At 47.2% G+C, this 27,131-nt stretch overlaps 11 protein-coding genes across 11 annotated transcripts; 5 read left to right on the top strand and 6 right to left on the bottom strand.

The window, feature by feature from the left end:
- Positions 1-279: 279 nt before the first annotated feature.
- Positions 280-1,810, bottom strand: HD556DRAFT_1537677 (uncharacterized protein). The gene is made up of 4 exons (XM_041309665.1): positions 1,596-1,810; positions 1,323-1,532; positions 812-1,272; positions 280-762 (listed from the first exon to the last, which is right to left on the bottom strand). The coding sequence occupies exons 1-4, from the start codon at positions 1,795-1,797 to the stop codon at positions 403-405; spliced, it is 1,233 nt and encodes a 410-aa protein (XP_041157642.1). The 5' UTR covers positions 1,798-1,810; the 3' UTR covers positions 280-402.
- A 1,297-nt stretch (positions 1,811-3,107) lies between these two features.
- Positions 3,108-4,078, top strand: HD556DRAFT_1310468 (uncharacterized protein; the record flags this gene model as incomplete). Its single annotated transcript, XM_041300414.1, has 5 exons — positions 3,108-3,305; positions 3,430-3,575; positions 3,672-3,819; positions 3,884-4,017; positions 4,069-4,078. 5 exons carry the CDS (start codon positions 3,108-3,110, stop codon positions 4,076-4,078), a joined length of 636 nt encoding a protein of 211 aa, XP_041157641.1.
- HD556DRAFT_1528856 (uncharacterized protein) lies at positions 3,947-6,136 on the bottom strand (the record flags this gene model as incomplete). Its single annotated transcript, XM_041309391.1, has 17 exons — positions 3,947-4,282; positions 4,334-4,548; positions 4,601-4,658; positions 4,709-4,736; positions 4,792-4,851; positions 4,908-5,048; positions 5,100-5,115; positions 5,179-5,190; positions 5,244-5,268; positions 5,326-5,363; positions 5,419-5,444; positions 5,511-5,536; positions 5,586-5,603; positions 5,665-5,773; positions 5,837-5,850; positions 5,900-5,981; positions 6,048-6,136. 17 exons carry the CDS (start codon positions 6,134-6,136, stop codon positions 4,229-4,231), a joined length of 1,011 nt encoding a protein of 336 aa, XP_041157640.1. The 3' UTR covers positions 3,947-4,228.
- A 1,347-nt stretch (positions 6,137-7,483) lies between these two features.
- On the top strand, positions 7,484-8,893 carry HD556DRAFT_1445968 (RNA polymerase II transcription elongation factor-domain-containing protein; the record flags this gene model as incomplete). The annotated part of the gene is made up of 5 exons (XM_041307016.1): positions 7,484-7,634; positions 7,687-7,790; positions 7,846-7,929; positions 7,984-8,074; positions 8,133-8,893. 5 exons carry the CDS (start codon positions 7,484-7,486, stop codon positions 8,891-8,893), a joined length of 1,191 nt encoding a protein of 396 aa, XP_041157639.1.
- Positions 8,894-9,052: 159 nt separating this feature from the next.
- Positions 9,053-10,568, bottom strand: HD556DRAFT_1433256 (ferritin-like domain-containing protein; the record flags this gene model as incomplete). The annotated part of the gene is made up of 5 exons (XM_041305204.1): positions 9,053-9,634; positions 9,693-9,790; positions 9,848-10,181; positions 10,234-10,400; positions 10,448-10,568. The coding sequence occupies 5 exons, from the start codon at positions 10,566-10,568 to the stop codon at positions 9,053-9,055; spliced, it is 1,302 nt and encodes a 433-aa protein (XP_041157638.1).
- Positions 10,569-11,051: 483 nt separating this feature from the next.
- Positions 11,052-13,159, bottom strand: HD556DRAFT_1488390 (Alpha/Beta hydrolase protein; the record flags this gene model as incomplete). Its single annotated transcript, XM_041308761.1, has 11 exons — positions 11,052-11,611; positions 11,667-11,692; positions 11,748-11,865; positions 11,921-12,014; positions 12,063-12,187; positions 12,239-12,392; positions 12,445-12,544; positions 12,596-12,637; positions 12,691-12,717; positions 12,772-12,857; positions 12,918-13,159. 11 exons carry the CDS (start codon positions 13,157-13,159, stop codon positions 11,138-11,140), a joined length of 1,488 nt encoding a protein of 495 aa, XP_041157637.1. The 3' UTR covers positions 11,052-11,137.
- A 226-nt stretch (positions 13,160-13,385) lies between these two features.
- On the top strand, positions 13,386-15,750 carry HD556DRAFT_1390054 (uncharacterized protein). Its single transcript, XM_041303533.1, has 9 exons — positions 13,386-13,628; positions 13,684-13,853; positions 13,909-14,077; positions 14,132-14,240; positions 14,291-14,372; positions 14,427-14,821; positions 14,870-14,911; positions 14,970-15,458; positions 15,514-15,750. Exons 1-9 carry the CDS (start codon positions 13,510-13,512, stop codon positions 15,649-15,651), a joined length of 1,713 nt encoding a protein of 570 aa, XP_041157636.1. The 5' UTR covers positions 13,386-13,509; the 3' UTR covers positions 15,652-15,750.
- A 3-nt stretch (positions 15,751-15,753) lies between these two features.
- On the top strand, positions 15,754-17,284 carry HD556DRAFT_1390049 (NAD(P)-binding protein). Its single transcript, XM_041303532.1, has 5 exons — positions 15,754-15,865; positions 15,917-16,261; positions 16,309-16,513; positions 16,562-16,879; positions 16,934-17,284. Exons 1-5 carry the CDS (start codon positions 15,828-15,830, stop codon positions 17,249-17,251), a joined length of 1,224 nt encoding a protein of 407 aa, XP_041157635.1. The 5' UTR covers positions 15,754-15,827; the 3' UTR covers positions 17,252-17,284.
- Positions 17,285-18,795, bottom strand: HD556DRAFT_1390044 (uncharacterized protein). The gene is made up of 7 exons (XM_041303531.1): positions 18,551-18,795; positions 18,383-18,501; positions 18,090-18,324; positions 17,929-18,043; positions 17,688-17,878; positions 17,543-17,640; positions 17,285-17,489 (listed from the first exon to the last, which is right to left on the bottom strand). The coding sequence occupies exons 1-7, from the start codon at positions 18,735-18,737 to the stop codon at positions 17,373-17,375; spliced, it is 1,062 nt and encodes a 353-aa protein (XP_041157634.1). The 5' UTR covers positions 18,738-18,795; the 3' UTR covers positions 17,285-17,372.
- A 106-nt stretch (positions 18,796-18,901) lies between these two features.
- Positions 18,902-21,790, top strand: HD556DRAFT_1241847 (armadillo-type protein; the record flags this gene model as incomplete). Its single annotated transcript, XM_041298232.1, has 12 exons — positions 18,902-19,187; positions 19,240-19,393; positions 19,449-19,533; positions 19,584-19,670; positions 19,721-20,059; positions 20,109-20,203; positions 20,260-20,528; positions 20,585-20,664; positions 20,715-20,798; positions 20,852-21,015; positions 21,065-21,281; positions 21,338-21,790. 12 exons carry the CDS (start codon positions 18,902-18,904, stop codon positions 21,788-21,790), a joined length of 2,313 nt encoding a protein of 770 aa, XP_041157633.1.
- HD556DRAFT_687797 (nucleoporin Nup120/160-domain-containing protein) lies at positions 21,708-26,822 on the bottom strand. Its single transcript, XM_041311309.1, has 11 exons — positions 26,177-26,822; positions 24,078-26,123; positions 23,741-24,026; positions 23,488-23,693; positions 23,249-23,436; positions 23,032-23,197; positions 22,807-22,969; positions 22,546-22,756; positions 22,397-22,486; positions 22,171-22,347; positions 21,708-22,100 (listed from the first exon to the last, which is right to left on the bottom strand). Exons 1-11 carry the CDS (start codon positions 26,742-26,744, stop codon positions 22,053-22,055), a joined length of 4,149 nt encoding a protein of 1,382 aa, XP_041157632.1. The 5' UTR covers positions 26,745-26,822; the 3' UTR covers positions 21,708-22,052.
- Between the last annotated feature and the right edge of the window lie 309 nt (positions 26,823-27,131).

The following is a 27,131-nucleotide window of genomic DNA, read 5'->3' as shown; positions in this document are numbered from 1 at the left end:
AAATAGCTCATGATAGAAAGAATTGGCGATATGGTGCCGCAAAGAGCCATAACATCTTCGACTCGCAGCTGGAAACTGGCGATGATTAGACTCAGATGCTATTGTGAAACTTGTGAAGTGCCATATCAATGGACTGTTTGCTAATCCTTCGTCATTTCTTGAAGTCGGGGACTGGCACTTCAAGGGGCCAGGCTGTCATATTTCAAATTTCGAACATTCGAGCTTAGCCTTGCTGCGGGACGGTGGCAGTGTCGCCCCCTGGACTTCTCAAGCGGTCGACCGGACACTGCTATCAACGACATTTGTACGTGCATGAAATCATCACTGAAGTCGTAGCAAAGTGCATTTGAGTTGAAGCCATGTATACAAATATTGGTGGTATAGTAAATGTCATGATCACTGCTAGACTGGCACCCCGTTGTACGCATATGCAAATAAACTTTCCAAGCATCTTCGGTCACGGGACTCCAGCGACTGCGTTAACACTGCATGTCTGATGTCGTCCTCCTTTGCGCTGTGAGCAGCTGTATTTCCTGCCCTCCTGATGTTATTATATGAACATAAGAAAAAGATGGACTCGGATGATGGGGGATATGATACACCCTTTCGTTTGAGATCATTGCAGATGGTATCTGCAAGTTGATAGACACTGCGGGAAGCGCGAAGGTCTTCCCAGGTCTCGTGGCCGAGGTGCTCCAAAACCTTTTTGCGCGCAAGGTCGAGTAGGACGCGAAGATGCAAAGGGATCAATAACATGGTGACCTAAGGAGATTTTTGTCAGAATTGGTGACCGGAAAGAGGGATGACTTACTTCTTTAAGTGCTTCAACGTCCTGGCTATGTTTGACTCTCGCCGCATTTAGATCATTGCGAACACTTGCAAGATCATTGTTAATGCTCTCATTTTCGTTGAGAATCTTCTCGTTCTCATTGTGAATGGTCTCGATCTCATTTCGCATGGTCTCGTTCTCATTGCGAATGGTCTCGATCTCATTTCGCATGCTCCCGTTCTCATCGAGAATCCTCTCGTTCTCATTGAGAATCCTCCCGTTCTCATTGAGAATCCTGTCGTTCTTGTTGCGAATGCTCTCGTTCTCGTTGAGAATCCTCTCATTCTTTCCCCGCATCTCCGCAATCTCGCTTTGCATCGAGGCTAGCATCGCCTTGAGCTGGTCGTCCATGGTCACCTGAGGGAGATTGGACGTCGATGCGGGATTCGCTGTCGACACAGGATTGGCCGCCGATGCGGCATTTCGTTTCTTAGATCTCCTGGCTGCGGAAAACTAATCAGTATCTGTAGACTATTTGAGTGTTACAACGTACATCTGCGAGATGGGGCTGCTTGTGTGCTTGACTGAGAGGTTGTGGCGGTATTAGTGGCCAACGCTGTATTGGTTTCCACGGATATCTGATTTGCCTGTGCCTTTTGGGCTAATTGGGTCTTGATACGACGAGTCGTCTCGACATTAGGACTGAATATTGCTGTTAAACCATTGGGGCGGCAGACGTTGAGCATATCTGAAGGCTTAACATCTTTATGTAAGAGAACAATAAGTCAGTCTCTGCAGCAAACAAAAGATATGGATCGAGGCTTACCTGGAAAGTACTTCGCTCGCATAGCGAGTGGGTTCAATGGAGGGTCGAGGCCGTATACTTTGGTCATATGTTTGCTGATGTGATTTCCCAAAATTCCCACAGCCATTGCCACCGTGTTGCTTGAGCCTAGGAGGTCGCCTTTAATTGTGTTTTGATCGTCTGTCCAGATGGCTGTCACTGCGATAGTACTTTCCGACGACATGGTGGATCAAGGTGATAAAGGGTATGGTATCTGAATCACTGATGTGGCGTTTTGAGGCCTCGAGGGCCCTTTGTACTCCGCGATACATCAGTGTTGTGTCCTGAAAACACTTGTATGTGAATTCTATTCAAGTTTTTGAATTCAGCGACCGATGCCGCAGCTCGCAGAGACAGTATATCCGGGCTCGTTGCGCTTCCATGCAGGACAATAGATTATTGTTGTGAGTTTGAACACACCATTAACAGCTAGGAGTACTCGGCTGGATGATAATATTTTCGATTTAGCAATACCAATTGGCCTCATTTTGGCGCAAGCTGCAAGCTTTAGCTGGCAAAGTTTCAGCGTGAACGCTGAAGCTGAAGTATGGTATCAGTACGAAAGTCTTGTTCAACTTTATCGACGCATCGATATGATCAGACTGACATGATGCCACAAAAGATGGAGTCCTAGGTCAACATCATGCTGCAGCAGTGATTCAGACGCGGCAGTAATCTTGTTCAGACTCCGTTCCGTGTTCGTAGGACCCTGTGGGACATTGACCTTCTTCGAATTCTTGGGAATTTTTTTTTGGGAAGCGGCAGCGGTGAAGTCTGTCAAAGGTTTCACCGTATCCTGCCGTCAGCACCTCTTGCCATTCCGTCGTCAACCTCTCCTGCCATCCCCACTGTCAGCCTCTCATTACTAATCCTTCGTTCCATTGCCTTTCATGTTGCCCACCGTGCCCACAGACAACATTTCTTTGACTGGACCTCCACATTTGCCAAGTATTCCAGGTGCCATACTGCGGTATCATCAATTGGGTTCGTCGTTGATTATACCTACTGTGGTCTCACCATCTCGCTCACCATCTGTCAGAGCTACACATGTGGCAATGCAGGGAAACCAATGCCAAGGGTAGGTTCCCATCAATTTATGTTGCAGTAATGTATCGACACGTCTCCACCAGCATGCACAGTGATCTTTTTTTAATTCTTCCTTGAGCTGCTGCGATACCCCAATACTCTTACCACCATACCCTCCTCCAGCAAGTTGCCGACAATTTTGAGTGGACCGTCGAATATGTTGCCATCATCCTTTGCTGGCCTGCCAATGCAGCCCGAGTTAGACGCAGCTGGCACCCTTGTCTTTTGTCCCTCCCTCGAATGGGAAGCGGATGCGCAGGAAGGACTCGCCATATGAGAGCCCCTTCTGCCACAAGCCTTGGGCCCTACGTTGTACACGCAGCATATGCCTAAAATACTTTGGGTAGGGTGGATGCGTGATTCATTCTATAGGCAGCAAGCACTATGAAGACGGGATGGCCCATGACCATGACTTCGAGTTTGCGCAGGCTGACCAGCTGGACTACATACTCGATAATCAAGGACGTGGATTTGAAGAGCTTCAACGAGCTGGCTACCCAACCTGACTTGTCCTGGGGAAGCAGAGGCCCTGGTACAGCACTCGAGGAGCTTTGCCGCATGACAAACGATGGACTCGAATCCCTACCCGACATACAACCGTTCACTGTACTAATGCCGGGAAAAACTTGCATTTTCATTTACATCTCCACAATCTTCAGTAGAGCGCTACATTCTCGCATGGAAGGATCTATCCAGTTCACATAAAATTACTTTGGCTCGTGCATTCCAGGCAGCCGCAGCCCGTCAACTCTGTGCTAAGCTTACGAGGAGCCTTCAAAAGCTCAAGCTGAAAGACATGATCGTCATGGATGTTGTCGTTAGCGGTGGGGTTGCCAACAACATCTTTTTACGTGAAGGGTGGCTTTTTCAAGCTCGGTTTGCTTAACTTCCGTGGGCTCCGAGCAGCACTGGATGAGTACAGCTCTGATGAGCGCATCTTGCTCCATTTCCCACCGTTAGAAGTATGCACAGGTGCTTCAATACGCCGATCAGTTCACAGCGTTTGAGATTCAATACAGACAATGCGGCGATGATTGTGTGGGCTTTGATGCATCGGTTCCTCGCTTATGATGACTACCCGGTGAACCTTCGTGCCAAGTGGAGCATTGAGGATGTCAAAGTATGAAGCGTATTGCAAATATGATTGGTCGTATGCTATTCCTTGATGTATTCAATCACACAAGGACTCCTGGTGGTGGAGGTTGTTATCCAGACACAAAGCCAACGACTTTGTCTACAACAAGTTAGTATGGGTGGCTTGGTGGCGTGAGACACGTATTGGACAAGGTGGTGAATGGCAAGTCACTAGACTAGTATCGTGCGTCCAAGCGCATAGTTTGCCGAATGACTAAATAGTAGTCCCTTGTAGTTCTAAGTAGAGTGATATATGAAAACCACAAATGGAAGTATAATGGACAATGTAAATTCTTGTTCCAACACCGGCTGTGCGATGATCTAATAAAGACTCGCAAGTCTTATCTCGCGAAGAGGCAGATAACACATGATACATGCATACTAGTACTCATACATCACACTGATGAGAAGGAATTCGTCTCTACCGTCACCTCAATGGGCCGACGTGACTAAAGTGTGATAATCAGCACTCTTCCGTCGCCAGTAACGCAGCTACCTACCATGGCAGATCGAGTAAGATGTATAACATCATCGCCGGGGTGTTTAAACGTGCTTTTCCGGGATGCCTGGAATTCCTCGCCTTGGGACGCTATAACGTTCAGTTCTGGGCGGTAGATGCCGTGGTGCATATGGACTTCGGTAGAATGGTTAGTTTCTGTAGCGGGCTGCAAGTAGTATCGCGCGTTCAGAAGTGCGAGGAACGAGTTGACGTATACTGAAAACGACCGGTGGTCAACACAACATTCTGAGAATGCTTTGGGTCATACATTTAGCCACCAAAAATTCAACGCCGAGGAAGATGAAGTTGTGCGGCATCACTGCGCACTGTAGGAACATCAGAGGCGAGATGGACAGTATAATCACTGGAAGCTTACTGTAATCATAGCCGACAGTGAACACATGCTACATGAAACATGAGTCAAGATGTAGACTAGCCTGGAAGCCTAAGGAGGAATACCTTGTCAGACAGCCCGTGTTAATAATGTAAGCCATGAGCTTTGTTAACATGGAATCGGTGCTAAGTACTCCATATTAACATGTCAAATCCCTCGGCGTGAACAGACCGCTCCTCACCTAGAGAATCCAGTACGGGAAATAGCGAGGAGATAGCATAGCGATGATGCGATGATGAAATCGACGAAAGTAATCGTGCCCAAAGCCATAAATGTCGCCCACTCGATTTTAATCAGATCCGAGAACACATGACACTGATATCTACTCGCTATCAGCGATTCATATAATTAGTGAACAGGTTGTTTTACTCACATGGCCCAAATAAGAGCTGTCATTGGATTACAATGATGAGCCGACTATTGTCAAAAGTACCGAGTTTTTGATGTCTTACCGATAGCAACACCTGAAGAAATTTTCTAAGATCGAGTGAAGAGGAATACCAAATGACAAACTCACCTGAACCCGAAATTACGATTACGCCCTGATATTACATCATTAAAATCAATGCCATGATACGTGATCATCGATTTAAACCCACCACGGCTATAGGGAGTACTCTTGATCGGCCCTTGGCGACTGATACATCATTATTAGTCGTAGAAACCCATTGGCTTCATAGAGTAATACATACTTATCCATATGCGCTGAAAGTATAGACTACAAACCAATAAAAGCATCACATAAATCCATCAAGTTGTAGGCAACAGTACATTTTTGACTCACAGATGTACCCCGTAAACAATCATCACCTGTAATGGATGTGTAGGCGGATCGTAGTGCATAGGAAACCCCGCTTACATCGATGACTATTTGAAGCTGCACGAGTCCATTAGTATCATAATAGAAGCTGCACAACAGAGGCCCCAACAACACTTACTTTGAAGCTCCACACAATTTCCGTTAGTGCATTGATATCTGCGTAGTGAGCCACTAAATAATAATAGACACAGTGGACTATCAAGAACAGGTGCAGAGCGTCGAGTATCCTAAAATTTCAGGGGAGGGCGTAAACTCGTCGCGCTCGACAATGACAACTGAAGAGTACATACCAAAGCCAGGCAACCTAATGCAGCATCAACAACTGAACTGAGAGGAGGAATGCATCAACGTACGGCTAGCTTAAGGAACGATATTCCTGTGCCCTTGTGCGACTGAAAGTAGACGAAAGCTTGAATGTTACTTAGACCAAAGAGACTGTTCCGTGAGACATGTTAGGACGACAGGACTCGGCTAAGCTTCGTGAGCAGATAGGTTACTAACACTGCTGCAAGGGTGACCCCAATAAACAGTGCCCCAAACGTGTTCCCGAGGTGAAGTTGTGGGATGAGGTTCTGCGTTGAGGAAGACATTGATGTTGACTGAGGCTCAAGCCCGTTCCAGGCAAAGCAATGTTTGCGCCGTACTATATATCGCGCAGCCACAAAAGAACACGAGACCAGCAGGTGGCATAGATCTAGATCTGTGATGTGATTCGGACTGTGTAGTTTCTGTGCAGATAAGTATGTAAGTGGGAGTATACAAGGAGCATACCCCTTCAACACAGCCTCACTGTACTAGTGCTGGAAGGAAAACGGAACACTCCTTATGAAGTTCGCATCGCGTACCATCATGGTCTTCCATCATTAGCTATTATTGGTCTATCGGAGTTGCCTATGTCATACGTGTACAAACTCTAGGCCCGAGCCTATCGAAAGAATCGGCAATAAGTAAGTTGGCCTTGGCACAGAGTGAGATTAATGGCACCCACAAAGAGAAACACGACTCGGAGGTGCATTTTGCGTCGTACATAGCTTTTGCTAGATGCACGGGGATTCATCATGGCACTTAATGATGAATTCATGATGGCCTCAGCCTCCAACAAGATACTGATGGATCTATTCCACGGCCTTCACTTGGTTGGCCTCAACTGATCATGATAGTGCCTGAGGCCTGTCGAAGCGGTGCACGGGCGCATCGACTAACTTGAAGTTAGCAATAACTGGTATTGCATAGAGGAAACTCATGATGAATACCTCAGAAACGGCCTGAATTTATGGCGTCCTCTTGGCGAGATGAACGACCCTGGGCCTATATTGAGTACGAAAAATTATGTGCATAACTGGATGTACAACGTTGCAACACCGATGAGATTACAACGAGTCCGGAAAGGTGCTAACCACGTTGTGTATTAATTTTTTGACTTGAAGGTCATACTGATGTCCGAGTCAGCGCTCAGTGTAAGTACACAGCAGTCCTCGAGTCTCACTTACCTGAATTTCTGAATTTCGCCGAGTCCCTTGATACCCCCAATTCTTGTTCCACTACTCATTCCGGCCATCCTTGTTCCTTCGTGTCCCTTGTCGTACCGTTGGGCATGAAAGGATAGACAAGCTAGTAGGGACCCAGGCTTTCTCGAGCGTTTCAACCAACATGACGATATCAACGACGCCTGTCATTAATTGGTAATATCTGAGCTCGCGATCAAGTTAAGACATTTGATCATGATCGGGCGGTGTGTTGTATTACTGGCAGTGTAAAAACTTAGTTTAAAGGGTCCACCTGAATCGAACTGTGTGTTGTCCACAACGCGGGAAACAACAAGAACAGTTGGAAACAATGAACACTGCCAAGCTTACTTCAGCGCTCCTTCAAGTTCAGCGCTCAGGCATCAACACAAACCCGAGCGACAGTCTTTCCGTTTGCTTCCTTGACTCGCGATGGCGACTACAGATACCCAATGGATGCCCACAACGGGCCGACACGCAGTAGCAATAGGAACTTCACTGAGGCGCGCACTCAAGGCCCGCAAGGGCGTAGCTCCGCCGAAGCGCTCTAATCTCCCCGACAAGGACTTCTACTCCTTCAGGTGTACGAAGCCTTTTACTGTCAGTTTACGAGCGTGCTGAAAGACACGAGGCAGATAATTTCAAGCCAGAGTCAATAGAACCCAGCAGGTCTGGAACGGTTGAAGTCAAACGCGGGAAAGACTCTACCAGCGTCACTTTAGAACGCCCTAGTACACAGGTGCGGCTCATATGCTATGTTAAGGTTTCAGAACTTCCTTTGATGATTTTTTTAGCCGGGCGAGAACCATCTTTTTAAGGGGGGTGAACAGCCGGTGAAGGAGTATGATTGTGTCCTAATTTATGATGAGGAGTTAGGAGTGAGTAATCGTTCTGTTGTATTTTGTTGGATGCAGCCTGTAACACTACTTCAGACATTCACTCTTGAAAAGGTAGAGTGCTTCATGGGCTTTACATACGATAAGAAAGTCTCTTCTTCCAGCTCCAGCTTTGCCCGAAAGTCTCGTAAGCTGTCTACCCGGTGCTTGATTGGGTATCGTCATTCATGTTCGATGACTTTCAGCCTCTGCAACAACTCCTCCGGAAACACAGCTTAAAAACACAAGAGATTTGGAGAAAGAGCTGGAACATGATCTTTTAGGGCTCTCAGACGCTGATGGTGAGGCCGTGGATGACTTCGATGACATTTTGGCGAAGGTCACGGGGCAAAAGGAGGAGGAAGAGGAAGAAGAGGGTGAGGAGATTGAAATACCCCCTCGCAAAGCCCCTTCGCCACCTCCGCCACCTCCAAAACTTAAAGTGTCTCGTCATGTCGCTCCACCTCCGAAAAAGCACGAGTCCGAGCCGAAGCCTAAACCCAAACCCAAGGAAGTGCCGAAGGCGAAAAGAGAAATCAATTCGTATAAAGAAGATTCCGACTTGGAAGAGGTTCTTGATTTTGGTCGCCCCGCTCGCCCTTCAAAACGTCCGAAGCCGTCTGTCTCAATCGGACTAGCCTTGCCAGGGACGACACCTTCTTTCGTGCCTCCTGCTCTTCCCACAAAGCCGGCAGCAGCAGAATCGGACTCTGAAGAAGACTGGGATGAAGTTACACACAATGATCCAGTAGAAGAAGAGATAGATCTTGACGCCTTCGGGCGGGAGATGGAAGCAGAACTCGAAGAAGAATCGGACGATGATATATTGGCGGCAGCAATGTCTCCAGATCTTGAACCAGTGGCAAATGTCTCTGGACGGCCCATGTCACTCAATCAATTCGCAGGCGGTCAACTCAGTGCGGATGAAGAGGATACATCATCCAGCGAGGATAGTGATGAAGATTGAGTCCATTCCTTGCATTACGTTCTATCGTTGTACAACTTATACTCTATGGATATCGTCCTCCACTATCAATAGTCCTTGAAGTCGTCTGTTCTGTTCTGTTGTACTTTAGATATCTGAGCAATATAATTCGATCCAGCATCTCGTATTAATTCTCGACATTTATCCCGAACTCATAGATGGCACAGCACTCGCGAGAATACCACTAGCTTCGGATGGCGAGATCGTTTTGGTTACAGCCGTCCAATCATTGCTGACTGTAGTGGGAACTATCGTCACGGTTGAAGTGACACTCGCAGCTTTGCTCAGAGTGGCTGGAGTCGAAGTAGACGCCATGGTTAAAGTGACGGTACCACTCATAGCTCTGCTCGAAGTGGCTGGAGTCAAAGTAGACATCACGGTTGAAGTGACGGGACCACTCGTAGTGCTCGAAGTGACTGGGGTCAAAGTGATTGTCGTGGAAGACGTTATAGGATTCGAGGTGCCACTAGGGGCCACAGTGGAGTTGAGACCAGGACGTGCTGCGATCGCCAGCGCATCCTGTTGATTGTCGATGAAGATGAGCGTCGGACCTGCAACGATGGTGCTAGTTGCAGCATCGCGAATGTTATTCGCGAGGGGCTGACTACTGTTGGTCACGAACACCAACAGAGGACCAGTTACGTTCGCCGGGACGCTGCAGTTAGATAGTGGTTGTGAGATGGCAACAGGGAAGCCGCCGGCGAGGAATTGACAGGACAGTTCCTGGAGTAGATAACGCGTAAGTTGTTGCGCGACAAACCAAGAAATGTAGACAACACACCTCTATCGGAATAGTTCCGTTCAGTGCAGCCGAGGTAAAGGTCAATTTTGTTCCTGCTTGAATGGAACCAGAATTATTCACTCGGAGCGGAACATTCGCTAAACGAGGGTGCTTCAAGGTGAACGAGAGGACAATCATTTATACCATGTACGTACCTGGGATTCCAAGATTGCATCCAGAAATTAACCCTCCCGTCAATGCAAGAATCTCAGACGGATTCAAAGCGACATCAAATGCCTGAGGTATCGCGGTGGCCCCTGCCAGCACATTGAGAATGGTTTGGTGACGCGCTTCAACCGTCATAATGGTGGCAGCTGCGGTGGAGAGGACCGTGTCGTTGATCAAGGTTAGGGCGCCAAGGTAGGCGCTCACACCAACATTTTCCACGAGTCTCGCTGCCGCCACCATAGTGGGTACGTCTGTGAGCAAGGAAGCAACGTTGAATGTACAGTTTGACACTGTTTTGCCGCCCAACGAATTAATAGCCGACTGAGTGGGTGTTAACATCATACTCAAAGATGTTACATATGATTTGACACACCTGTAATGTAGTTGTGTGTGTGGACTCATCTTTGAAGATAGCCTGAAACTGTTGCAAGGGAATCTGGGCCGAAGCAAAGCCTGCTGCCGTGAAATCTGACTGATTGAACTTTTGAAGGGCCTGTGCATAAAAAGTGGACTCGAGCTGCTCCAACACGTTGGCGAACTCTGCTCTATCATGAGCGCTTGATCTAGAATGATATAAAAACACTCACGAAGAGCTAGTAATGTGGAAGAGCTTGTAGACCGTGCTACTGGACGTGCTGTGACTGGAGCCAGCAACTGAAGCAGGGCGAAGCCAGCGCCACAGAGCGAGTATAGTGAAGTAAAAACCATAGCTCGAAAGTAAATGGAAGTTATACGAAGAGGCGCAAGAAAAGATATGAACGAAATAGTCAGGTGCACCTGTGCAACCCAAGTTAAGATAGAATAGGGGATCCTGGATAGCGCAACAATTCGTGAGTTATGTTCATTCGAATCCATGCGGCAGACATACCTCTAGGGAAAGCCCACGAACAATGAACGGAGGTTGCAGAAGTAGTGGACAACACAACACCGATGCACCATCGATGAACGATGTTTTTAAGATTTATCTCAAGGTGATTGGCTGTGTTTACAAGGCGCTGTTGTTGCAGGCGATGGACCTGTTTTTGGCTGCGCAGCGTTCGTTGCCATCAATAGCTTGGTTACCCGTCGGCATGATCGAAAAAAAAACACTTCAAATTTCAAATTAGATTCAATGCAGCTACACAAAGAACAACGGTTCGATCTCTCGATACCAAAATAGCGACTTGCAACATTGTTGCACGCTAAGTGGCTGTGTCGGCTGTGTGCATGTCTTTGACACTTAGATGGCCTGATTGGCGAGCCATCTGGAAACTAGAGCCTGTACTTCTGCAGGTTTGTCATGAGGGACGTATAAAGGGGTTAGCAGAATGGTGGAGCCAGAGTAACGAAGGACTCATCATATGGCCGGCACCCAGCACCGTAGCAAATGTCAGAGGGCCAGCATTCTTGGTTTCACCCGCTTTTTCTCCATCAACGTGCCAAGACCTCCAGCTCTCTTTCACGTATGCAGAACGTCCCGTCCAATCTAATTTGTCTACCCACAGCTTGTTTGCAATCCAATTGCACTGCCAGTCATGAGTACCGGCATAAATCAACACTCTAATGTTCCTCTCCAAGAGGGCCGCAACATAGTCTTGAGTGTGATGTGCCCACTTATCGAGGTGAGAGACAAAGTTCCGCCCGACAATACCAGAGCAGAGAGAAAATTCACCGGGGCTTTCAGCACCAAGTGTTTTCCGTGTTTCTGGCGCATCAAGGAAATCTCGGATAACAGCCTCTTCTGCGTAGCACAGTTCTTGGTCTTCACAGGTCTTGAAGTAAGCGAAGTAAGCAGGTTACGTCATAATACTTCAAGAAACCACCAACCATTGAGACATCGTACACATTCCGACCTTACATCCAAAAATAATTTAGCGGTGATCTGTAGCGAATCCTGGTTCGACTGACCGCTTTCCCACATTGCGGTACTAAGTTGCGCGTCGCAAAAGGCAACAGCAGCACCGCAATTCATGTGATCAAATTGGTCAATGCACCCATCACGCATCAAAGCTTGACACCGAGGTAGCTGTGAGATGCGTCATCGGAAGACTGAGGGACAACGAATTAGGATAAATACCCACCGCCGACTTCATGCGCACACAAGAGCTAATTTGTTGAAATGGTATTTCTAGGGCAGCAATGCCGCATTCAATCTCGTAACGCCCTTGGTATAAACTAGGATTCGTGAGAAACTTTGAAACTACAGTAAAATCATTCGCTCACGTTGAGATATCAGTGATACCGTTGCCGATCAAGATGCTATGAAGGTTGATGGTCGGTCGTCCCTCTGCCTTTGCAATTTCATTCTGATCATAAATTTCGCTAGCGAAAACAGGAAGATAACGCCCCTTGAATCCACCATTATCAGAATCATACAAGATCATGGATATGTTACTTACGCCGTATGATTCCCCAGCAAGGTGCAATGGTCTACCCTCAAATTGTTTGAAAACCTCGAAGAAAATTGTGATGAACGCATGCACGTTCTGAGCAGCATCCTCCGTCGTCTCAACTGTTTCACCAAAGTCGGCGTATGAGTAGCCTACCCCAACTCTACGTTCACAATATCAAAAACAAACGTGAGTGATCCAACATATGAACTTACGGTTGGTCCAGGAAGAAAATATTGGCTTCCTTATTCCATGAGTATGGGTTCCAGTTGGTACCATTTAGAGATGAACCGTCAACGTCGATGCTACATGGCCCTAGCGTTCAAACTGTTAGATGGATCACATCATATAGAGTGATGCCCGCACCGTGTTCAAATAACAAGCCAAGCCCGGCAGAACACCCAGGACCTGTGGAGTTGTAATGAAGGGAAGAAAAGACCTAGCGACACGACACATCACACCTCCATTGATCCACATCATCACATCATCTATAGAATGCCATTAATATAATATGCAAGACGCCAAAAAAATAAACCATGCACCAGTTTCTGGGTTCCTGCGGCTTTCAAAGAAGTAGAAGAACAAGTGCTTTGCTCCCTGATCGACATCAAGATAGCCAGTGTACGCACTAAACAAACATTTGCATGAATCTCTTCCACTCATATCTCGTTCAAATCAAAGCACTCACGAAACGGTGGGGTCACAAAAGTCTGACTTTTTGATGCGAACGGCGTGGTGAGGGAAGCGGGCATGAGACAAAGTTGCGAAAGAGTCAACAGATGTAAGAGAGGCCAGGCTTTCTGGTACGATTGGAAGAGCGCTGGGAGCTGATTCGTTATCATGACGGAGCTTATCATCCGTGAAATTTGTCTGCTTGTGAGCACCAATGCCCAGAGCTAGTGCAAGTAGAGCCACTGGCCTGATAAGCATGTCTGATTGATGAGTCTTGAACGCAGCGAAGTAGTCTCGGTTTCGGACGGTATTTATGTAGATATCTGGAACCGAGACTACTCCGACGGACTAACCAGGGGAGGGAAGTTGCACATGTCAACTTGAAGCATCTGACATGGACATTTGCTTGACATTGAGCTTATGTGAGCGTGGATGGCCAAATATAAAATCAACATGCGGAGTCGTGACACGACGATGTGACACTATCGTCACAGATTTCCCACTGCAGTCCGGCAAATGCCAGTTAGTGTAATTATACACTTCAGTTTTTCTTATTGAGCTCTGCAGCAAAGATTTGCGATTGGTTCTGGTTATCCCACTCTTTCAAAATGCTGGTGTTGTACGAGACAGCGATGGGCTATTGCCTGTTCAAACTGTCTGACTCGGCCAAGCTCGAGTCAGCAGATCTGTATAAAAGTTTCGAAACGCCAGAGAAGGCGACAAAATTGTACGTTCAAGATGTTCATGTACTGGATACAACTCAACCTGGTTTGATGGACAAGGTTGAAGCTAAAAGCACTTCACCGTTTTACGTCTACTGCAAACGCAGTAGAAGATCTTACTGCCGTGCAGGAAGGTAAACTGGGGAAGGGTCTGAAGAAATTCTTAACTGAACAGGTGGTGGAGAAAGCAAAGCGGAAGGAAACCTTGGTAGTGGTCGACCCAAAACTTGGTGTGTTGCGTTATCTGTGTCAGTATCATGCATGTCATCTTACACTCGTGACAAGCCCATTCCATCTCAAAAAAATTGAGCATTCAAGTCACTTCTCCTTCACCACCAGAAGATCATAGTGACTTATGGAGGGGTATCCGAAGTCAAATTGCCTCATTGCTTGACGGCCTTGACCCAAAAGATCTTGCTACCATGAGCTTAGGTCTTAGCCATTCACTTTCACGGTGAGTTTATGGAGTCAAATTGTGAAAAGCAGTGTTTGCAACATATTCTGGCAGATTTAAACTCAAGTTCTCTCCCAATAAAGTCGACACAATGATTGTGCAAGCTATTGCACTACTGGATGATCTTGATAAAGAGATCAATATATATTCCATGCGAGTCAAAGTAGGAGAGTTCATCGAATTTCAATAATCGAAATCTCATTTGGCGTCTAGGAGTGGTATGGATGGCATTTCCCCGAAATGGGGAAGATTATCGTTGATAACCTTGCCTATGCCAAGGTTGTACGGATAATGGGTAAGTTTAGCATACTTCCTCAACCCACCGTTTGGCTGATATTGTTTGGTCCAGGTTTCCGCACGAATGCCGCTACGACAGCGTTTGAAACCATACTGCCAGAAGATCTCGAAGCCGTGTTAAAAGCCGCTGCTGAAATATCCATGGGAACCGAGATATCTGACACCGATATACAGCATATACATGCACTATGTGACCAAATCATATCCATAACTGCATATCGTGCGCAACTTGCAGAGTACTTACGGAATCGCATGAACGCAGTGGCACCAAATCTTACCGCACTAGTCGGCGACCTTGTTGGAGCACGACTTATATCACATGCTGGAAGTTTATTGAGCCTAGCGAAGCACCCAGCTAGTACGGTACAAATTCTCGGTGCAGAAAAAGCACTTTTCCGTGCCCTCAAGACCAAGCACGATACCCCAAAATACGGACTCATCTATCATGTGGGTTACCGATCGTTCTCGTCTGTCCAACTCGCTTACATTGCATAGGCCTCTCTCATTGGCCAAGCACCCCCAAAACTGAAGGGCAAGGTAATTCACTACTTCGAAAACCACAAAGAATTCGTCAGGCTGACATATTGCCATTGAGATGGCCCGTATGGTTGCCACAAAAGCCGCACTTTCAATCCGTGTCGACGCATTGACGGACGCTGATGGAAAATCAGAAGAGACTGCTCCTTCAATAGGGCTTGAAAACCGCGCAAAATTGGAGTCTCGCCTACGTGCCTTGGAACACCAAAACGATTTGTCTGGTGTGCGAAGATTTGCAGACAACAATCAACAACCGCAACGCTTCGAGATGAAAGGTCAGACCAAGACATACAATACGGATGCGGATGCTGTGGACTTGGTTCCAGCACAACGCGACCCTCTGGAGCTAGCAGTGAAAGCTGTTCTCGACGTGAAGGAGGAGAAGAGGAAGGCGAAAGAGGAGAAACGCGGGAAAAAGAAAGCCGACAAAGACAAGAAGGCGAAGGAGGAGTCAGATGATGACCAAATGGACGTCGAGGAGGAGGAACCCAAGGACAAGAAACGGAAGAGAAGAGAAAGCGAGGTCAACGGTTCCGAAGCTCCTAAGGTAAGCAAATTTATGTTCTCATCTCTGCAACTCGACCAATACCAATGAACCGCAGGAGGATGGAGAAACGGAAGCGGAACGCAAAGCCAGAAAGAAGGCACGCAAGGCTGAAAAGGCTGCTGCTGCTGCTGCGGCAGCTTCTCAAGTGGACAGTGACCCGCCAAAGAAGAAGAAAAAGAAGACGGAGGTGTAGTCTGTCAGAGTGACATGAGAGTTGTAGTCGGATTTTATTTCTAGCCTTCGCCTTAAATACAATATTTTGAATATCATTGGAATGATCTTCTCGCTGTCATCTGGTGTAACGACTATGATTTTAAGTCACCGGTAATCACACGAGGAACATCTCACGCACATCTTTCCCCGGACGTCATGTCGTGGCCAGTTATCGTTGTGACAGGTGCAAACAGGTGCAGCAAACCAAGTCGTTCATAACTTGGTCTCTACTGAAATACACATAGCGGCGTTGGTTTGGGAATTTGCCAGCGTCTACTTGTTCAACTAATATCCAAATCCCCAACAGACGCCCAACCTCATTACAATTTCCACGTCCAAAAAACGACAACCAGCGACGCCTCTCTCGATGGGTTGACCCTAATTCTTGCTTGTCGCAGTAGACAACGAGGAGAGGCTGCTCGCGACCAATTGTACCAGTTTGCCGACGAACAAGTTCGTCACCAGGAAATACTTCCAGGATACGATGGACATGCCGAGACCTTTAGAAAACACCTTACCATTGTGGTCCATACCGTAGACTTGTCGCGCATTCAAACGGTATTCAGATTCGCTGACGAAGTCATCAAAACGTGAGTATTCAGTGTAGGCGACGTGCAAATAGTTGACGGCACTTTAGGTACCCATATGTCTCGCATCTCATTTGTAATGCAGGAGTCGCTTCTTTCGTCAGCATCAATTGGCTTTTAGCTCTCAAGCAATTCACCATGAACTGGGTTGAGGCCGTGACAGCTCCTATATTCTACACGCAAGAAGTTGGACAACTCAGTCAAGACGGGCTAGGATGGGTATGGCAGTGCAACGTCTTTGGACACTATGTCCTGGTATGTGTAGTTGACCCCGAATTCATCTTATATGTTGATTTGCTCCAGTTTCGATCCTTGAAATCCCACCTAGCAAAATACCAAACGTCTACTGGTGCCCGCGTGATTTGGATGTCATCTCATGAATCAAACCCAATCTATTACGATCCTACAGACTGGCAGTTGGTCAAAACCGCGCATTCATACGAAAGCTCAAAATTCCAGATGGACTTGATCGCCCATCGACTGGATCAGGCGTCACTCCAAGACTCTGACACGTTACCCACGCGACACCTGATAGTACTACCTGGTGTAGCTGGCACAAACATCGCCAGCGCTCTTTTGGATACTTTCTCATCAATGTGCATGTTCTTTGCTTTCTATCTCGTGAGTTATGCGCCGCTGTAGCTAATCCATTTCTAATAATTCTAAACATCTTAGGCTCGTTTTCTTGGATCTCCATACCACCTCATAACTGGATTCAAGGCAGCCATCTCTGCAGTACATCTCTGCTTAGTGCCGTTGGCTTGCCTTCCTACAGTTAGCTCGACAGATTTTGACGATTCAGACCCTACAGCTAAGGTTGAAGTGGGCTTCCGTTATGTCTCAGAATGTGACAGATGGGGCAAAGAGCGTGTTGGTACGATGAAGTTGACGCGTTCCAAAGAGCACAACAACCAGTGCGATGACCTCTTGGAACATTGCGATCGGCTTTTTACAGCATTTTGTGAAGCGGAGGGACGTCCATTACATTCTTAACGAGCTCACCAGATATATTTGGACAATAATTATACTATGTAGAATATGATTGAGCGAATTATTATTAGTAACGTTAAGTGATGTATTGCATTGAGGGAATAAATATGCAACTGCTGCCCACTCAAGATTGCGACGGTAGCTCTACTGCAATTGTTGGTGTTGAACGAAATAATGGAATTGTTCTTATGTTATCCGGTGCAGGACCTATAGCGTCCATCTTCTTACGGGCACGGTCAGTCTAGACAAGAATAAGTGCTCGATCATTTTAACCAATGCATAGTCTGAACTCACTATGACAGAGCTCGCCATGCCTCTCTCCAAACCCTCCAGCAGCGTACATGCCTTGCAAAGATCATTACTAGACATGTACCCACATCTTTTGCATGTTTCTGCGGGCAAATCAGTATTATAACTATGTGAAAATGACATCACTGACGCTGGGCCTTTTGAGCTGCCTTTATTTCTTCCTTAACTTCAAATGCTTCGCCAGAGTGAATAATATCTATGATAGCACTGGGTCTAGCAGCCTCTAAATCTTTCAAAAACGTCCGTGCATGTCCTCGATAGGCGTCGGGCGAATATATACACTCTGTTGAAAAATAATCCAGTTTTTTGAAGTAAGCGTACCTACAAATCCAACTCAGTCAGAACAAAACCACCCATGTCACAGTACTCACATGACAATTTCCTTTTCATAAGCGTACTTGAAGGGCTTGGATCGTTTGATCGTATCTTCTCCCTGGGTACAAATTAAAGTACACCGTCCAAGTCGAGCAATATCGCCACGCATTACTATAAAATTGTCAGTGCATTGCCTTAGACATTAAGTTTGACCCACTATTCATGAGGACAGTCTCCGCAATGTCATCTGCGTTGTGCCCAGTGACGATATGATCAACGTTCAAACTAGCTGCACCCCTGTCAAGCGCCTGTCTGCGAAAGACACCGCAAAATGTGCAGTTGTTTTTCTTTCCTATTTGTTCAACTATGGCATCCATAGTCCAGCCATAGAGTTCATCATATGAGAGTATCTTTAGGGGCATATCATATTGCTGTTGATTCCGTTTGACTGTCTGCATGAGGTTTAATCAATACGCAAGATACTCCGATATAGCACACTTAATAGCGCACTTCTAAGGAGTCATCTCTATAACCTGTGATCCCTTCATCGATAGACAAGAGAAATAAGTCGAGGCCATAGTTGTACCGCTCGTTCAAGGTCTTCATGACATACGCGAGGACGGTGGAGTCTGCCACAAGAATAATGAGATGCCAGATAAGTTTGAATAATAGTCTTACCTTTTCCACCAGAAGCACCGATTGCGACTCGATCGCCTGGCTTAAACAGCTCTGATTCTGTGATTGTATGATGGACTTCTGTCTCAAAGACGAAGAAGAAGCAATCCTTGCAAATCTGCTGCCCTGTTTTAGGGCGTTTTAAAATTGCCTTTGCGTCGCGGCATAGCGAGCATGATGTTGGTGCCATGTATTATAAGGTCTTGTCACCAGCCTGAGTGAGCGTGGTGGATCATTAATGTGACCTGCTGCCAGGGGTCAAGTGACTCAAATCCAAATCTGGCACATATTCTCGAATTCCGGGGTCCTTCCCATGCTTATTTTTTGATTTGTTCTCTAAGCTTTCTGGTCGACATGCCGAACGAAAACAGGAAACGAGGCAAGAAGCATAAGAAAACACAGGAGCATAACCAGCCCTCTCGCGACACCAATGAAGCACCTCAAAATGCCGAACATCACAATCGACCGTCATGGATAGTCCCTGCACAAGAATTGGAGGAGCCCCATCCGGAGGCACCATTTGGTTATGTAGACCCTGACATAAAGGCATATTTCAGAACTGTCGACGACCAAATTCGAACTTGGCAGCAGGAGAGACCTTACGAGGAGGATCAAGCCGCAGACCTCGATCCGAATGAAGGTTTGGAATAGCAGCTGCGATGCAGAAAGTGTTTGACAGTGCTTGCATCTAGCAAAGCGGATATTCCTCGTTGCCGCACTTAGTGAAATGTCTGAAAAAGAGAAACAACTGGCTACGGACCCGGATTGTTCTGTTGTTCTAGAACGCATGGCGCACTCGATGGATGACTTTGTTCGAAGGGTGTTTTTGGATAGTTTGAGCGGCTCGTGAGTGGGAGCAGTTCTTCGTAGTTTGCCTATCCAGATGTCAAGTAATTTGTAGATACGAGGCGCTCATCAAACATCGTTTTGCTTCGCATGTCTGTCAAACACTGTTCACAGTAGCAGCAGACACCGTCTCGCGCGAAGTAAGCATACTTATTACCGATCCTTCAGTATCCCCCTGATTGGTTGCAAGACTAAGGGCATATATCCATCTATCCCCGATTCCAAGGACAAGGGTGAACTGCGCACTCTGACACGCCTCATCTTGGATATATGTCAGGTTGGTCACAGCTTCTTAGAAATCCTGCGCCGCAATAAATTGTACAACAGGAACTCGCACCGGTCTTCACGTCCCTTGTAATGGACCCTTTTGCCTCGCATGTTCTCCGTGCTTTGCTCCTCTTGTTATCGCCTACAAATTCTGCTGCAAGTCATAAAGCACAGTCGAACATGCGGTCGAAGAAAAGCAGCGCGTGGAAAGCTCGTCAGGGCACCATGAAGTCCGTATTCGCTGACAATAAGCGCTACGATCATATCGATTCTACTCGATCGGTGCCGAACGAATTTCGCGAGGCTGCTACCAGGTTTGTGCGCGTCTTAAAGAGCGAACTCAGCGACAACGAGGTCCGAGCATTGGCTGCCAATAAAGTAGCCAGCCCATTACTTCAGGTACATGGCATCCAACATTCAACCAGATGCAAACTGATCAACTTCGCAGCTTATCCTTGAGGTTGAAGCCGATCATGGTGAATCTTCATTGCCTGGTTCTCTTATGGACCACGTCCTGGTTGGGATTATTACACTTTGTCGTGAGTTCCCTGACACGCTGTCTGGGGTATCTCGATCACGTATTGAACGGTGCCAGACAGAAAGCCTGATGAACAACCGGAGGCATCTGACTACCTTGTCACGCTTCTTCGAGACCCAACCTCCTCTCACTTACTGGAGACAATGGTTTCCCGTTGTCCTGATCCCGCGTTTACGATACTTTGGGCGACTTACTTTCAGGGCAAGCTTGCGAGGCTGGCTACACATCCTGTAGCTAACTTCGTGGTAGCTAAAGCTGCAGAAAGGTTAAATCCCACGCAGTTGAAAGGTGCTCTTGAGGAGCTGGAGAGCTCGTGGAATAAGATCATTGGTATGTAATGATCACCCACCTGGCTTACTCGTTCTTATCGTTTCGCATGAATGTAGGATCAGCAAGAACTGGGGTGTTACGCGCCATGATTGATAGAGCATGCACGCTTCGTGCTCACGAAAAGGATATCTGCCAAGTATGGTTTAGCAATTCATAAAGTTTACTGAATTAAGGCAATCTTGATAGGCTGTGTGCAACGCGTTTCAGTTATTTCAACCGAAAGATCGTAGTCACCTTGTGTCATGTGTACTGGTTCTAAAGCCTTTTCAGGTGTCCATTCTTTTTTACTCCATAATGACATCAAACTCATAAACATTTCAAAGGAATACTTGGCAACAGGGCTTACAAAACACAGCTCTGAGGATACGCAGCAAAGCTCGAAAAAAGGAAACGTGGATGATTCAAAGGAACCAAAAATTCAGGGTGCCTTAATTCTGCAAAGTTTACTTCGGCTCAATGAACCGCATTGTACGATGGTTACCGAGAGGTGGGTTAGGCGTTAAGTCGAGTGATAAGATTGACGTAAGCGATTACAGCATCAAGTCCCTCTCCACAGAAGATCTGATCTCCTTATCTCAAAATCCGATAAGCTCTAGGGTTATAGACGTACTCTTTGACTCGGAAACTGTGCCTTTTAAAGTGAAGCGTGCTCTTGTCATGTCCCTCATTGGTCATTACCACACGCTGGTTGATGACCGAATTGGAAGCAGAGTGGGAGATAGGTGTTGGGCGTTCGCCGATCCATATTTAAGAGTAGGTCATTCACATAATTGCCGCACTCGATCTTACAAATACAAATATTTGTGCAGGAAAAAATTGCACGCTCTCTCATAGTACACGAGCAATTTCTTGCAGCATCCTATTTCGGAAAATTTTTCGCTCGGAACATCAATTTATATCTTCTACAACGACGACCAGACGAGTGGAAAGAATTGCAATCACAGAGTAAATCAAGTTCTGGATCAACCATATCTCCTCCAGCGCCCTCTGCGACAGCGCCGATGTCAAACCCTGACGATGCTGAGGTATCTCGTCCATCTAAGATATCCAAGAAACGACGAGGCCGGCCTGAAGACGAGATCGACGCTGTTTTCAACGCGAATTTGGGGGCGATGACAAAAAGAACTGCCGTCGGTGCAACCGGTAGCTCTGACAAATTAGTTGTACAAAAACCGGATCAGGGTCTACAGGATGTACTAGGAGCGATACGAGCAGCTCCGAGTGACGATGGTGGCCGTGGGAAGAGGCAGAGGAAGTCTTAAATGTATCTCCATCGAACCAATTGTTCTTCTTCTCGTTTACCACTCAGGCTCAGGCCTCCGTAATTGATTATCGAAAGAAAAATAAATCGACGGCGTTTTGCATACTTGTCTTTGAAACCAGGTTGCTCGTCTGCGCACTGCAACGGGGCTCGCAAGGTGGGATCGTACGGCTTTGCCATGATTATTAATGTATTGTCCCAGCAGCATCACAACGAAGCCCAGTGATACTTTGATTCTTCTTTTTTAGTTTTAAACGTCGACTCTAGCCCGTAGGCCAGCGGCAGTCAATCGTTGTCGAACACATCGTATTGTATGTACACGTGGTGGCAGTCAGATATACAAGACAGTGCGCACTATGATCAAACCGCAAAGCGACTCATCTTCTGCATTCGTTTGACACGGTTGTTCACCTCCGTCTGCAGCTCGGTGCGCAGTTTTTGTCCGTGCGTGGTCAATTCGTTTTGGGCTGAAGCGGCCAGCACCTGGTCGATCAGGGTATATGGGAGCCAGGTGACACTAGCGGTTTTTTGGGATGCATGCGAGAACGCAATGTTGGCCTGAAGGACGGCTTGAGGAAATCGGGGTGAGAGAAGAGGAAAGACGAACCTTGCGCAAGAGTGAGAGCGAGTGCTCTAGTGCGCTCTCGATGATGTCGTAGCGGAGACTCGTTCTCATAAGATATTCATGATGGTTTTCCTGCACATCAGTTAGCACAGCCATCCGTGATTCATAAGCTGATGAAAGGCAGCACATACTTCCAGTGAGTGGACCAACCAGGGAGGCGGAGGCGAAGACCTATCGGACGACAGAATTGTCTCGAAAGCAGTCTTACTGTACTTGTAGTCCGTCTCTACGCTGTCGTGCCGCTCGAGCGCGACACGGAGGTACCGCCACCCACGGTCGGCGGGGCTGCCAGGCCACGAAGAGACGTTGTCAGTGAGTAGCCAATCTGATGTGTCCTCTTGGCTGTGTTTTTTTAAGTGAGTGCACAGTTTACAGGAATGAGGTCAACTCACAGTACGGTTTCTGGGTTGCGAGATAGCCGTAAACACTGGCTTGTTAATGTCGTAAATAATTCGCTCATATCAACATCGAGGCTTCGAGCAGTAGCCATCGCCATGTCGAACTGGTTTGCTTGGCCCAATCGGAGTACGATCGATGCCGGTGAAAGCAGAACATCTGATGGGGTAAATATTTACGTTAGTACGTGAGTCAGACGGAGGTCTAAATTATGAACTAGCCTGCAGCGGACAGAAGTGCGGGATCTCTTCGGATCAACCACAGTCGAGCAGAAAGTAACGTGTAGTCGTACTTAATGTTACTGAGATTAACGATTTCTGAATCTTGTTTGTCCCCAGTAAACGTTGAATCGGGAATATTTTTTGAAAGCTTCCGTCGCTTATGAGGCTGGTGGCAAACGTCAACAACAGATAACGAAAAACGATTCTGGCCACTTACCTCAGCATCAATCATGGCACTTGGTGGAGTTTGTATCACAATCCAAGCGCATTTGGTGGCCAAGAGAGAAAGAGAATTGATAGCGAGCAGGTAAGCCTCAAGCTGCTCTTCCATCAGGGTGATAACGTCAATTGACTGAGCGGTGTTTTCCTTGAATTTACGTGCGCGTTGATACATGGTCCGCGCGGCTGGATCAAGGGTTTAAGAAGTGATGCGAATTTAGACGGTCGAAAACTTACCGTTGCGATGGTCCCCTCTGCGCGTATACCACGTGTAGAGTATCCTTGAGTAGAAGGGACGTGCTCGAGGGTCTGTGTTGCGTGCTTTGAACGCTAATGCATCTTCAATCTCGGCCGAAAAGGTAGCAAAATTGAACGACATCAATTGCTCGATTGTGCTTTCCTCACACATTCGATAAACCAGCTGGGAAATGCATTCCCTTTTCCTGTAGCCATTGTGAGCGAATATGTGGGGTTTGAACTTAAGACATACACGCTATCATATGGGGTCGCGATGATTGCCGAGTATGCATCCTCGTAGAAGCCGAGATCTATATATCCTCGAATGAGGCCAAACCACAGCTCGGTTGTGTCAATGTCCTGGGGTGCAACAGACAGCGCAAGCCGAATGAAGGACACTTCTTGCTGAACCAAGCCATTTGACCTGAAAATGGCAGATGCATGGATGTAAAATGTGAATTCAGAATCGAAGAGCACAGCTCCAGGCAAAACGGAGGCTAGCGTTTCCGCATCCTCCAATGAGAGCCCACTATCATGACCTATAAGAGAACCGTGAGCACGAAACTGTCAATATCAGACGACGTTCTCACCAAAGCTTCCAGCAACTTTTTCCATCAGCTGGGCAGCATCTTCAGCACGACCAATATTGATGTATAGGCATGCAGCAATGAATACTACGCCCGGTGTGCGCGGTAGCCATGCCAACATTTCTCGGGCAACTTCGTAGTATCCCAAAAGGCGGAGACGTTCACAAAAGAGCGCTTCGAACTGCGTCACCCGAGCAGGGGAAGTAGACTGAAGTACGCCGCTCGCGTCCAAAAAACGATGAGCTGCCCCCGGTAGTTCCATCGTCTCACCGGACTGACCTGCGAGGCGGTGAAGTAGCGAAAAAGTCGGGACAAAACGAGGCTGGTTCCTAGACACATGCATATTGCTCATTCGAGCAATTACATCGTCAGTGGTCAATAATTCGTCCGATGCCTCTTGTTCACCGCCTGTATCTGCTGCAGGTTGGCGTGCTACAGATCGTAACATCGCCAACCCTCGGAACACTGCGAAGACTTCTTCTACTAGCGAAGGATCCCATTCCTTCAGATCATCAGCTAGGAAGAACAGTAAGGTGACCAGTGCGATGCATATATCATAGCGGGCATGCACCGTCGTCGTGATGTATGATGCGGATAAAGCGGTCGTCCAATCAGATCGACTGCTTGGAAGCAATAGCTCGACTTCATCCTCTTCTCGCTTTACTTCTTGTTCAAAGCCTGCAACGAGATCAAGGATTATTCGGACAGCACTGTCGAGGTCTTCTATGCCTTGCAACCTTGCAATAATGCTGGCTTCTGATGGCTCATCAAGGGAAGCCTTGAAGTTGAAGCGCTGCGCTTGGTCTTCAATAATATCCACGATGGAAAATGCGATCTCTTGATGGAGAATATCAACAATCCTGGTCTCCAGATTTTGAAGCGCCTCGTGCCCTATCTTGTCGCAAAGCGTCCAGAGTATATCCAAGACGGCAAAATGAGGTTCCACTGGGAGGGAGTCCGAAAGGTACCGGTGAACGTTGAGTGGCAGGTCTTCCTTCACATAGACACCCACACGTTCTCGTTCGATCACGATCACTTCATCTCTGCTTTTCCCTTTACCTAATCCCAGAGGCCAGCGGGCGCTCCGCTCAACTTCACGGCAACGTGCAACAAATCCCTCCCAGTCTCTTTTGAGCGCATTCCAATACCGATCATGCTGCAGCGCCCCTGTCTGTGGGTCCTGCATTAAATTCACAGTACAGCCGACAACCGCGGCGATGTTCTCTGCCGTAGTAGGGTAAGATGATGTGAGTTGAGGGGGTGGATGCGGTCCGGAGACTGAGAGGCACGCATCTGTGTACTGCTCCACAGCAGTCCGCAGAGTAAGTGGAGAGAACACGCCTGGTCTCAAAATTGCCGTCATGAATTTATCGGTCAACGAACCGGGGGAGCGAAGGAGCTCGTCGAGATTCGTAGGAGTCAAGTCCGTCTCTTCCCCATAGGTAGCAGTCTCCCAAATTGCATCAGAACCATCAGTCACTGCTATATTTAACCTAGTTCTCTCCATCATGGAGGACCCTTGACGTTCCCATAATGTGTATAGGAAGTCATCGTTAATTATGAAATCTTGAAGGTGACAATGAGCGCTGGAAGCAGAACATTCGACGGTTTGAACCTCGCGCATTTGATCGGAGTTAATAGCAATGAGTTGGAAGTAACCACCAGACTGTGAATATGAAGGAGTTGGCGTAAACGCAACGGCGTACGTGGTTTCATCGTCGCCCCCATTTCCAAATATCCGGAGGAGATTACGTGGCTCAGCTCCAAGAAGCTCAGATTTGATGCCGTTGGAAGTCACATATGACTCTCCTGACACCTTGCCTGACAAAGACAAAGTTTTGGAGGCAACACAGCCACCTTTTGCTGTCCAAAGTCGTAAAGTACGATCCCGTGAGAGCGTCCACATATAGCCCAGCTCAGTGGGCTGCGGCCTGCTAGCAACAGAGAGAATCTCTGACCCTGCAGAACTCGAGGATTGTAAACTAGGCAAATATGAAGTGAGTGTTCCCAGAAATGAACTTGGGGAGTAAACATGTTCCGCCCAAAGGTCTGCACAGCAGGGGAATGTCAAAGACTACCCAACGGACGTTAAAGGTACATACCATGGAAGTTGTCATCTCCGATATTCTCAGCTTCTATGCGGATAAGGGAGCCATTTGTCAACCCAATCGCCACGCATAGTAAACCTTGTGCTTGCACCACGCCATAGAATTGTTCTGGCACGTTTTTGATTATATATTCTCGACTCCACTGTTTGGGCAATGGATCATGCCATAATCGCGTCGGGTTGACGGTGGGTAGAACCAAACGGAATAATGAGCCGCTAGAGATTACTGCTAATACGTGTAACTCCTTCTCGCCCCATGCGAAGATAGCTGGAGCGGGCAAGACTGCAGAGGGGAAGACGAATCGAATCGGGGGAACATCAGTGGAAAGAGAGATAAGTTCCAATATCAGACCACCATGAATAACGCGTAGAAGGATTGTTCCTGTGTGAGGAGCATAAAATGTTGATGAATATGAAGCGTGTTCTGAGGACGAATCCGTGTCAGTGTGTGGTGGGGGGAGTGGCAGATTTCGACGTTCAGTCTGAAGAACTTGGGATATGGCATTAGAGGAAGGATAGAGCGACGAGAGCTGAGCGGCAACGAGAATGTTACCACTGTTCATTCTGATGCTATAGTAGCCAGATGACGATAAAGCAACAAATGGCTTGTCCCTGCAAAGAAAGGTCAAGGTCTGTGCTACCTAGAAAACAATAGACGCCTGGCGGCTTAACTTAGTTACCTTTTTCGGCTGACAAGCGCCAAATGAACTTTAGCTTGCAACGTTGATCATCTCGCCCCGATAGGCACCTAACCCAGCCCGGCAAAATAAGCTTCGTGTGATACCGGCGCGCCTAGTAGCTGGTGCTTTTCGTCATGGGACAGCATGAAGGGTATGTCTGATCGAGACCGTCCACACTAACTCATAACTAATCATGGACTCCTGTATCAACTTCAAACAGACCTAGTACATACCAGCTATTATACTACTTCGGTATTAATCATATCGAAA

The sequence above is a fragment of the Suillus plorans genome, assembly GCF_016647745.1.
Source record: "Suillus plorans strain S12 chromosome Unknown HD556scaffold_48, whole genome shotgun sequence".
NCBI classification, from domain to species: Eukaryota; Fungi; Basidiomycota; class Agaricomycetes; order Boletales; family Suillaceae; genus Suillus; species Suillus plorans.
The sequence above is the reverse complement of the archived record's forward strand: the minus strand, read 5'-3'. Positions and strand labels throughout refer to the sequence as shown.

What these genes read in the sequence shown, in the direction of transcription:
- HD556DRAFT_1537677 (XM_041309665.1), bottom strand. Translation starts at nt 1,797, where the DNA reads ATGTCGTCGGAAAGTACTATCGCAGTGACAGCCATCTGGACAGACGAT. An exon ending in AGCAGCCCCATCTCGCAGAT is followed by an intron (nt 1,273 to 1,322) that starts GTACGTTGTAAC and finishes AGTTTTCCGCAG; the next exon opens with CCAGGAGATCTAAGAAACGA. An exon ending in ACGTTGAAGCACTTAAAGAA is followed by an intron (nt 763 to 811) that starts GTAAGTCATCCC and finishes AAATCTCCTTAG; the next exon opens with GTCACCATGTTATTGATCCC.
- HD556DRAFT_1390054 (XM_041303533.1), top strand. Translation starts at nt 13,510, where the DNA reads ATGCTGGTGTTGTACGAGACAGCGATGGGCTATTGCCTGTTCAAACTG. An exon ending in CTTAGCCATTCACTTTCACG is followed by an intron (nt 14,078 to 14,131) that starts GTGAGTTTATGG and finishes ATATTCTGGCAG; the next exon opens with ATTTAAACTCAAGTTCTCTC. An exon ending in ACGGTTCCGAAGCTCCTAAG is followed by an intron (nt 15,459 to 15,513) that starts GTAAGCAAATTT and finishes AATGAACCGCAG; the next exon opens with GAGGATGGAGAAACGGAAGC.
- HD556DRAFT_1390049 (XM_041303532.1), top strand. Translation starts at nt 15,828, where the DNA reads ATGTCGTGGCCAGTTATCGTTGTGACAGGTGCAAACAG. An exon ending in GTTGTGACAGGTGCAAACAG is followed by an intron (nt 15,866 to 15,916) that starts GTGCAGCAAACC and finishes AAATACACATAG; the next exon opens with CGGCGTTGGTTTGGGAATTT. An exon ending in TCTTTGGACACTATGTCCTG is followed by an intron (nt 16,514 to 16,561) that starts GTATGTGTAGTT and finishes GATTTGCTCCAG; the next exon opens with TTTCGATCCTTGAAATCCCA.
- HD556DRAFT_1390044 (XM_041303531.1), bottom strand. Translation starts at nt 18,737, where the DNA reads ATGGCACCAACATCATGCTCGCTATGCCGCGACGCAAAGGCAATTTTA. An exon ending in CGGTGCTTCTGGTGGAAAAG is followed by an intron (nt 18,502 to 18,550) that starts GTAAGACTATTA and finishes TTCTTGTGGCAG; the next exon opens with ACTCCACCGTCCTCGCGTAT. An exon ending in GGCAGCTCAAAAGGCCCAGC is followed by an intron (nt 17,641 to 17,687) that starts GTCAGTGATGTC and finishes ATTTGCCCGCAG; the next exon opens with AAACATGCAAAAGATGTGGG.
- HD556DRAFT_687797 (XM_041311309.1), bottom strand. Translation starts at nt 26,744, where the DNA reads ATGAACAGTGGTAACATTCTCGTTGCCGCTCAGCTCTCGTCGCTCTAT. An exon ending in AAAAGTTGCTGGAAGCTTTG is followed by an intron (nt 24,027 to 24,077) that starts GTGAGAACGTCG and finishes GTTCTCTTATAG; the next exon opens with GTCATGATAGTGGGCTCTCA. An exon ending in CGCTCTCACTCTTGCGCAAG is followed by an intron (nt 22,348 to 22,396) that starts GTTCGTCTTTCC and finishes GCCGTCCTTCAG; the next exon opens with GCCAACATTGCGTTCTCGCA.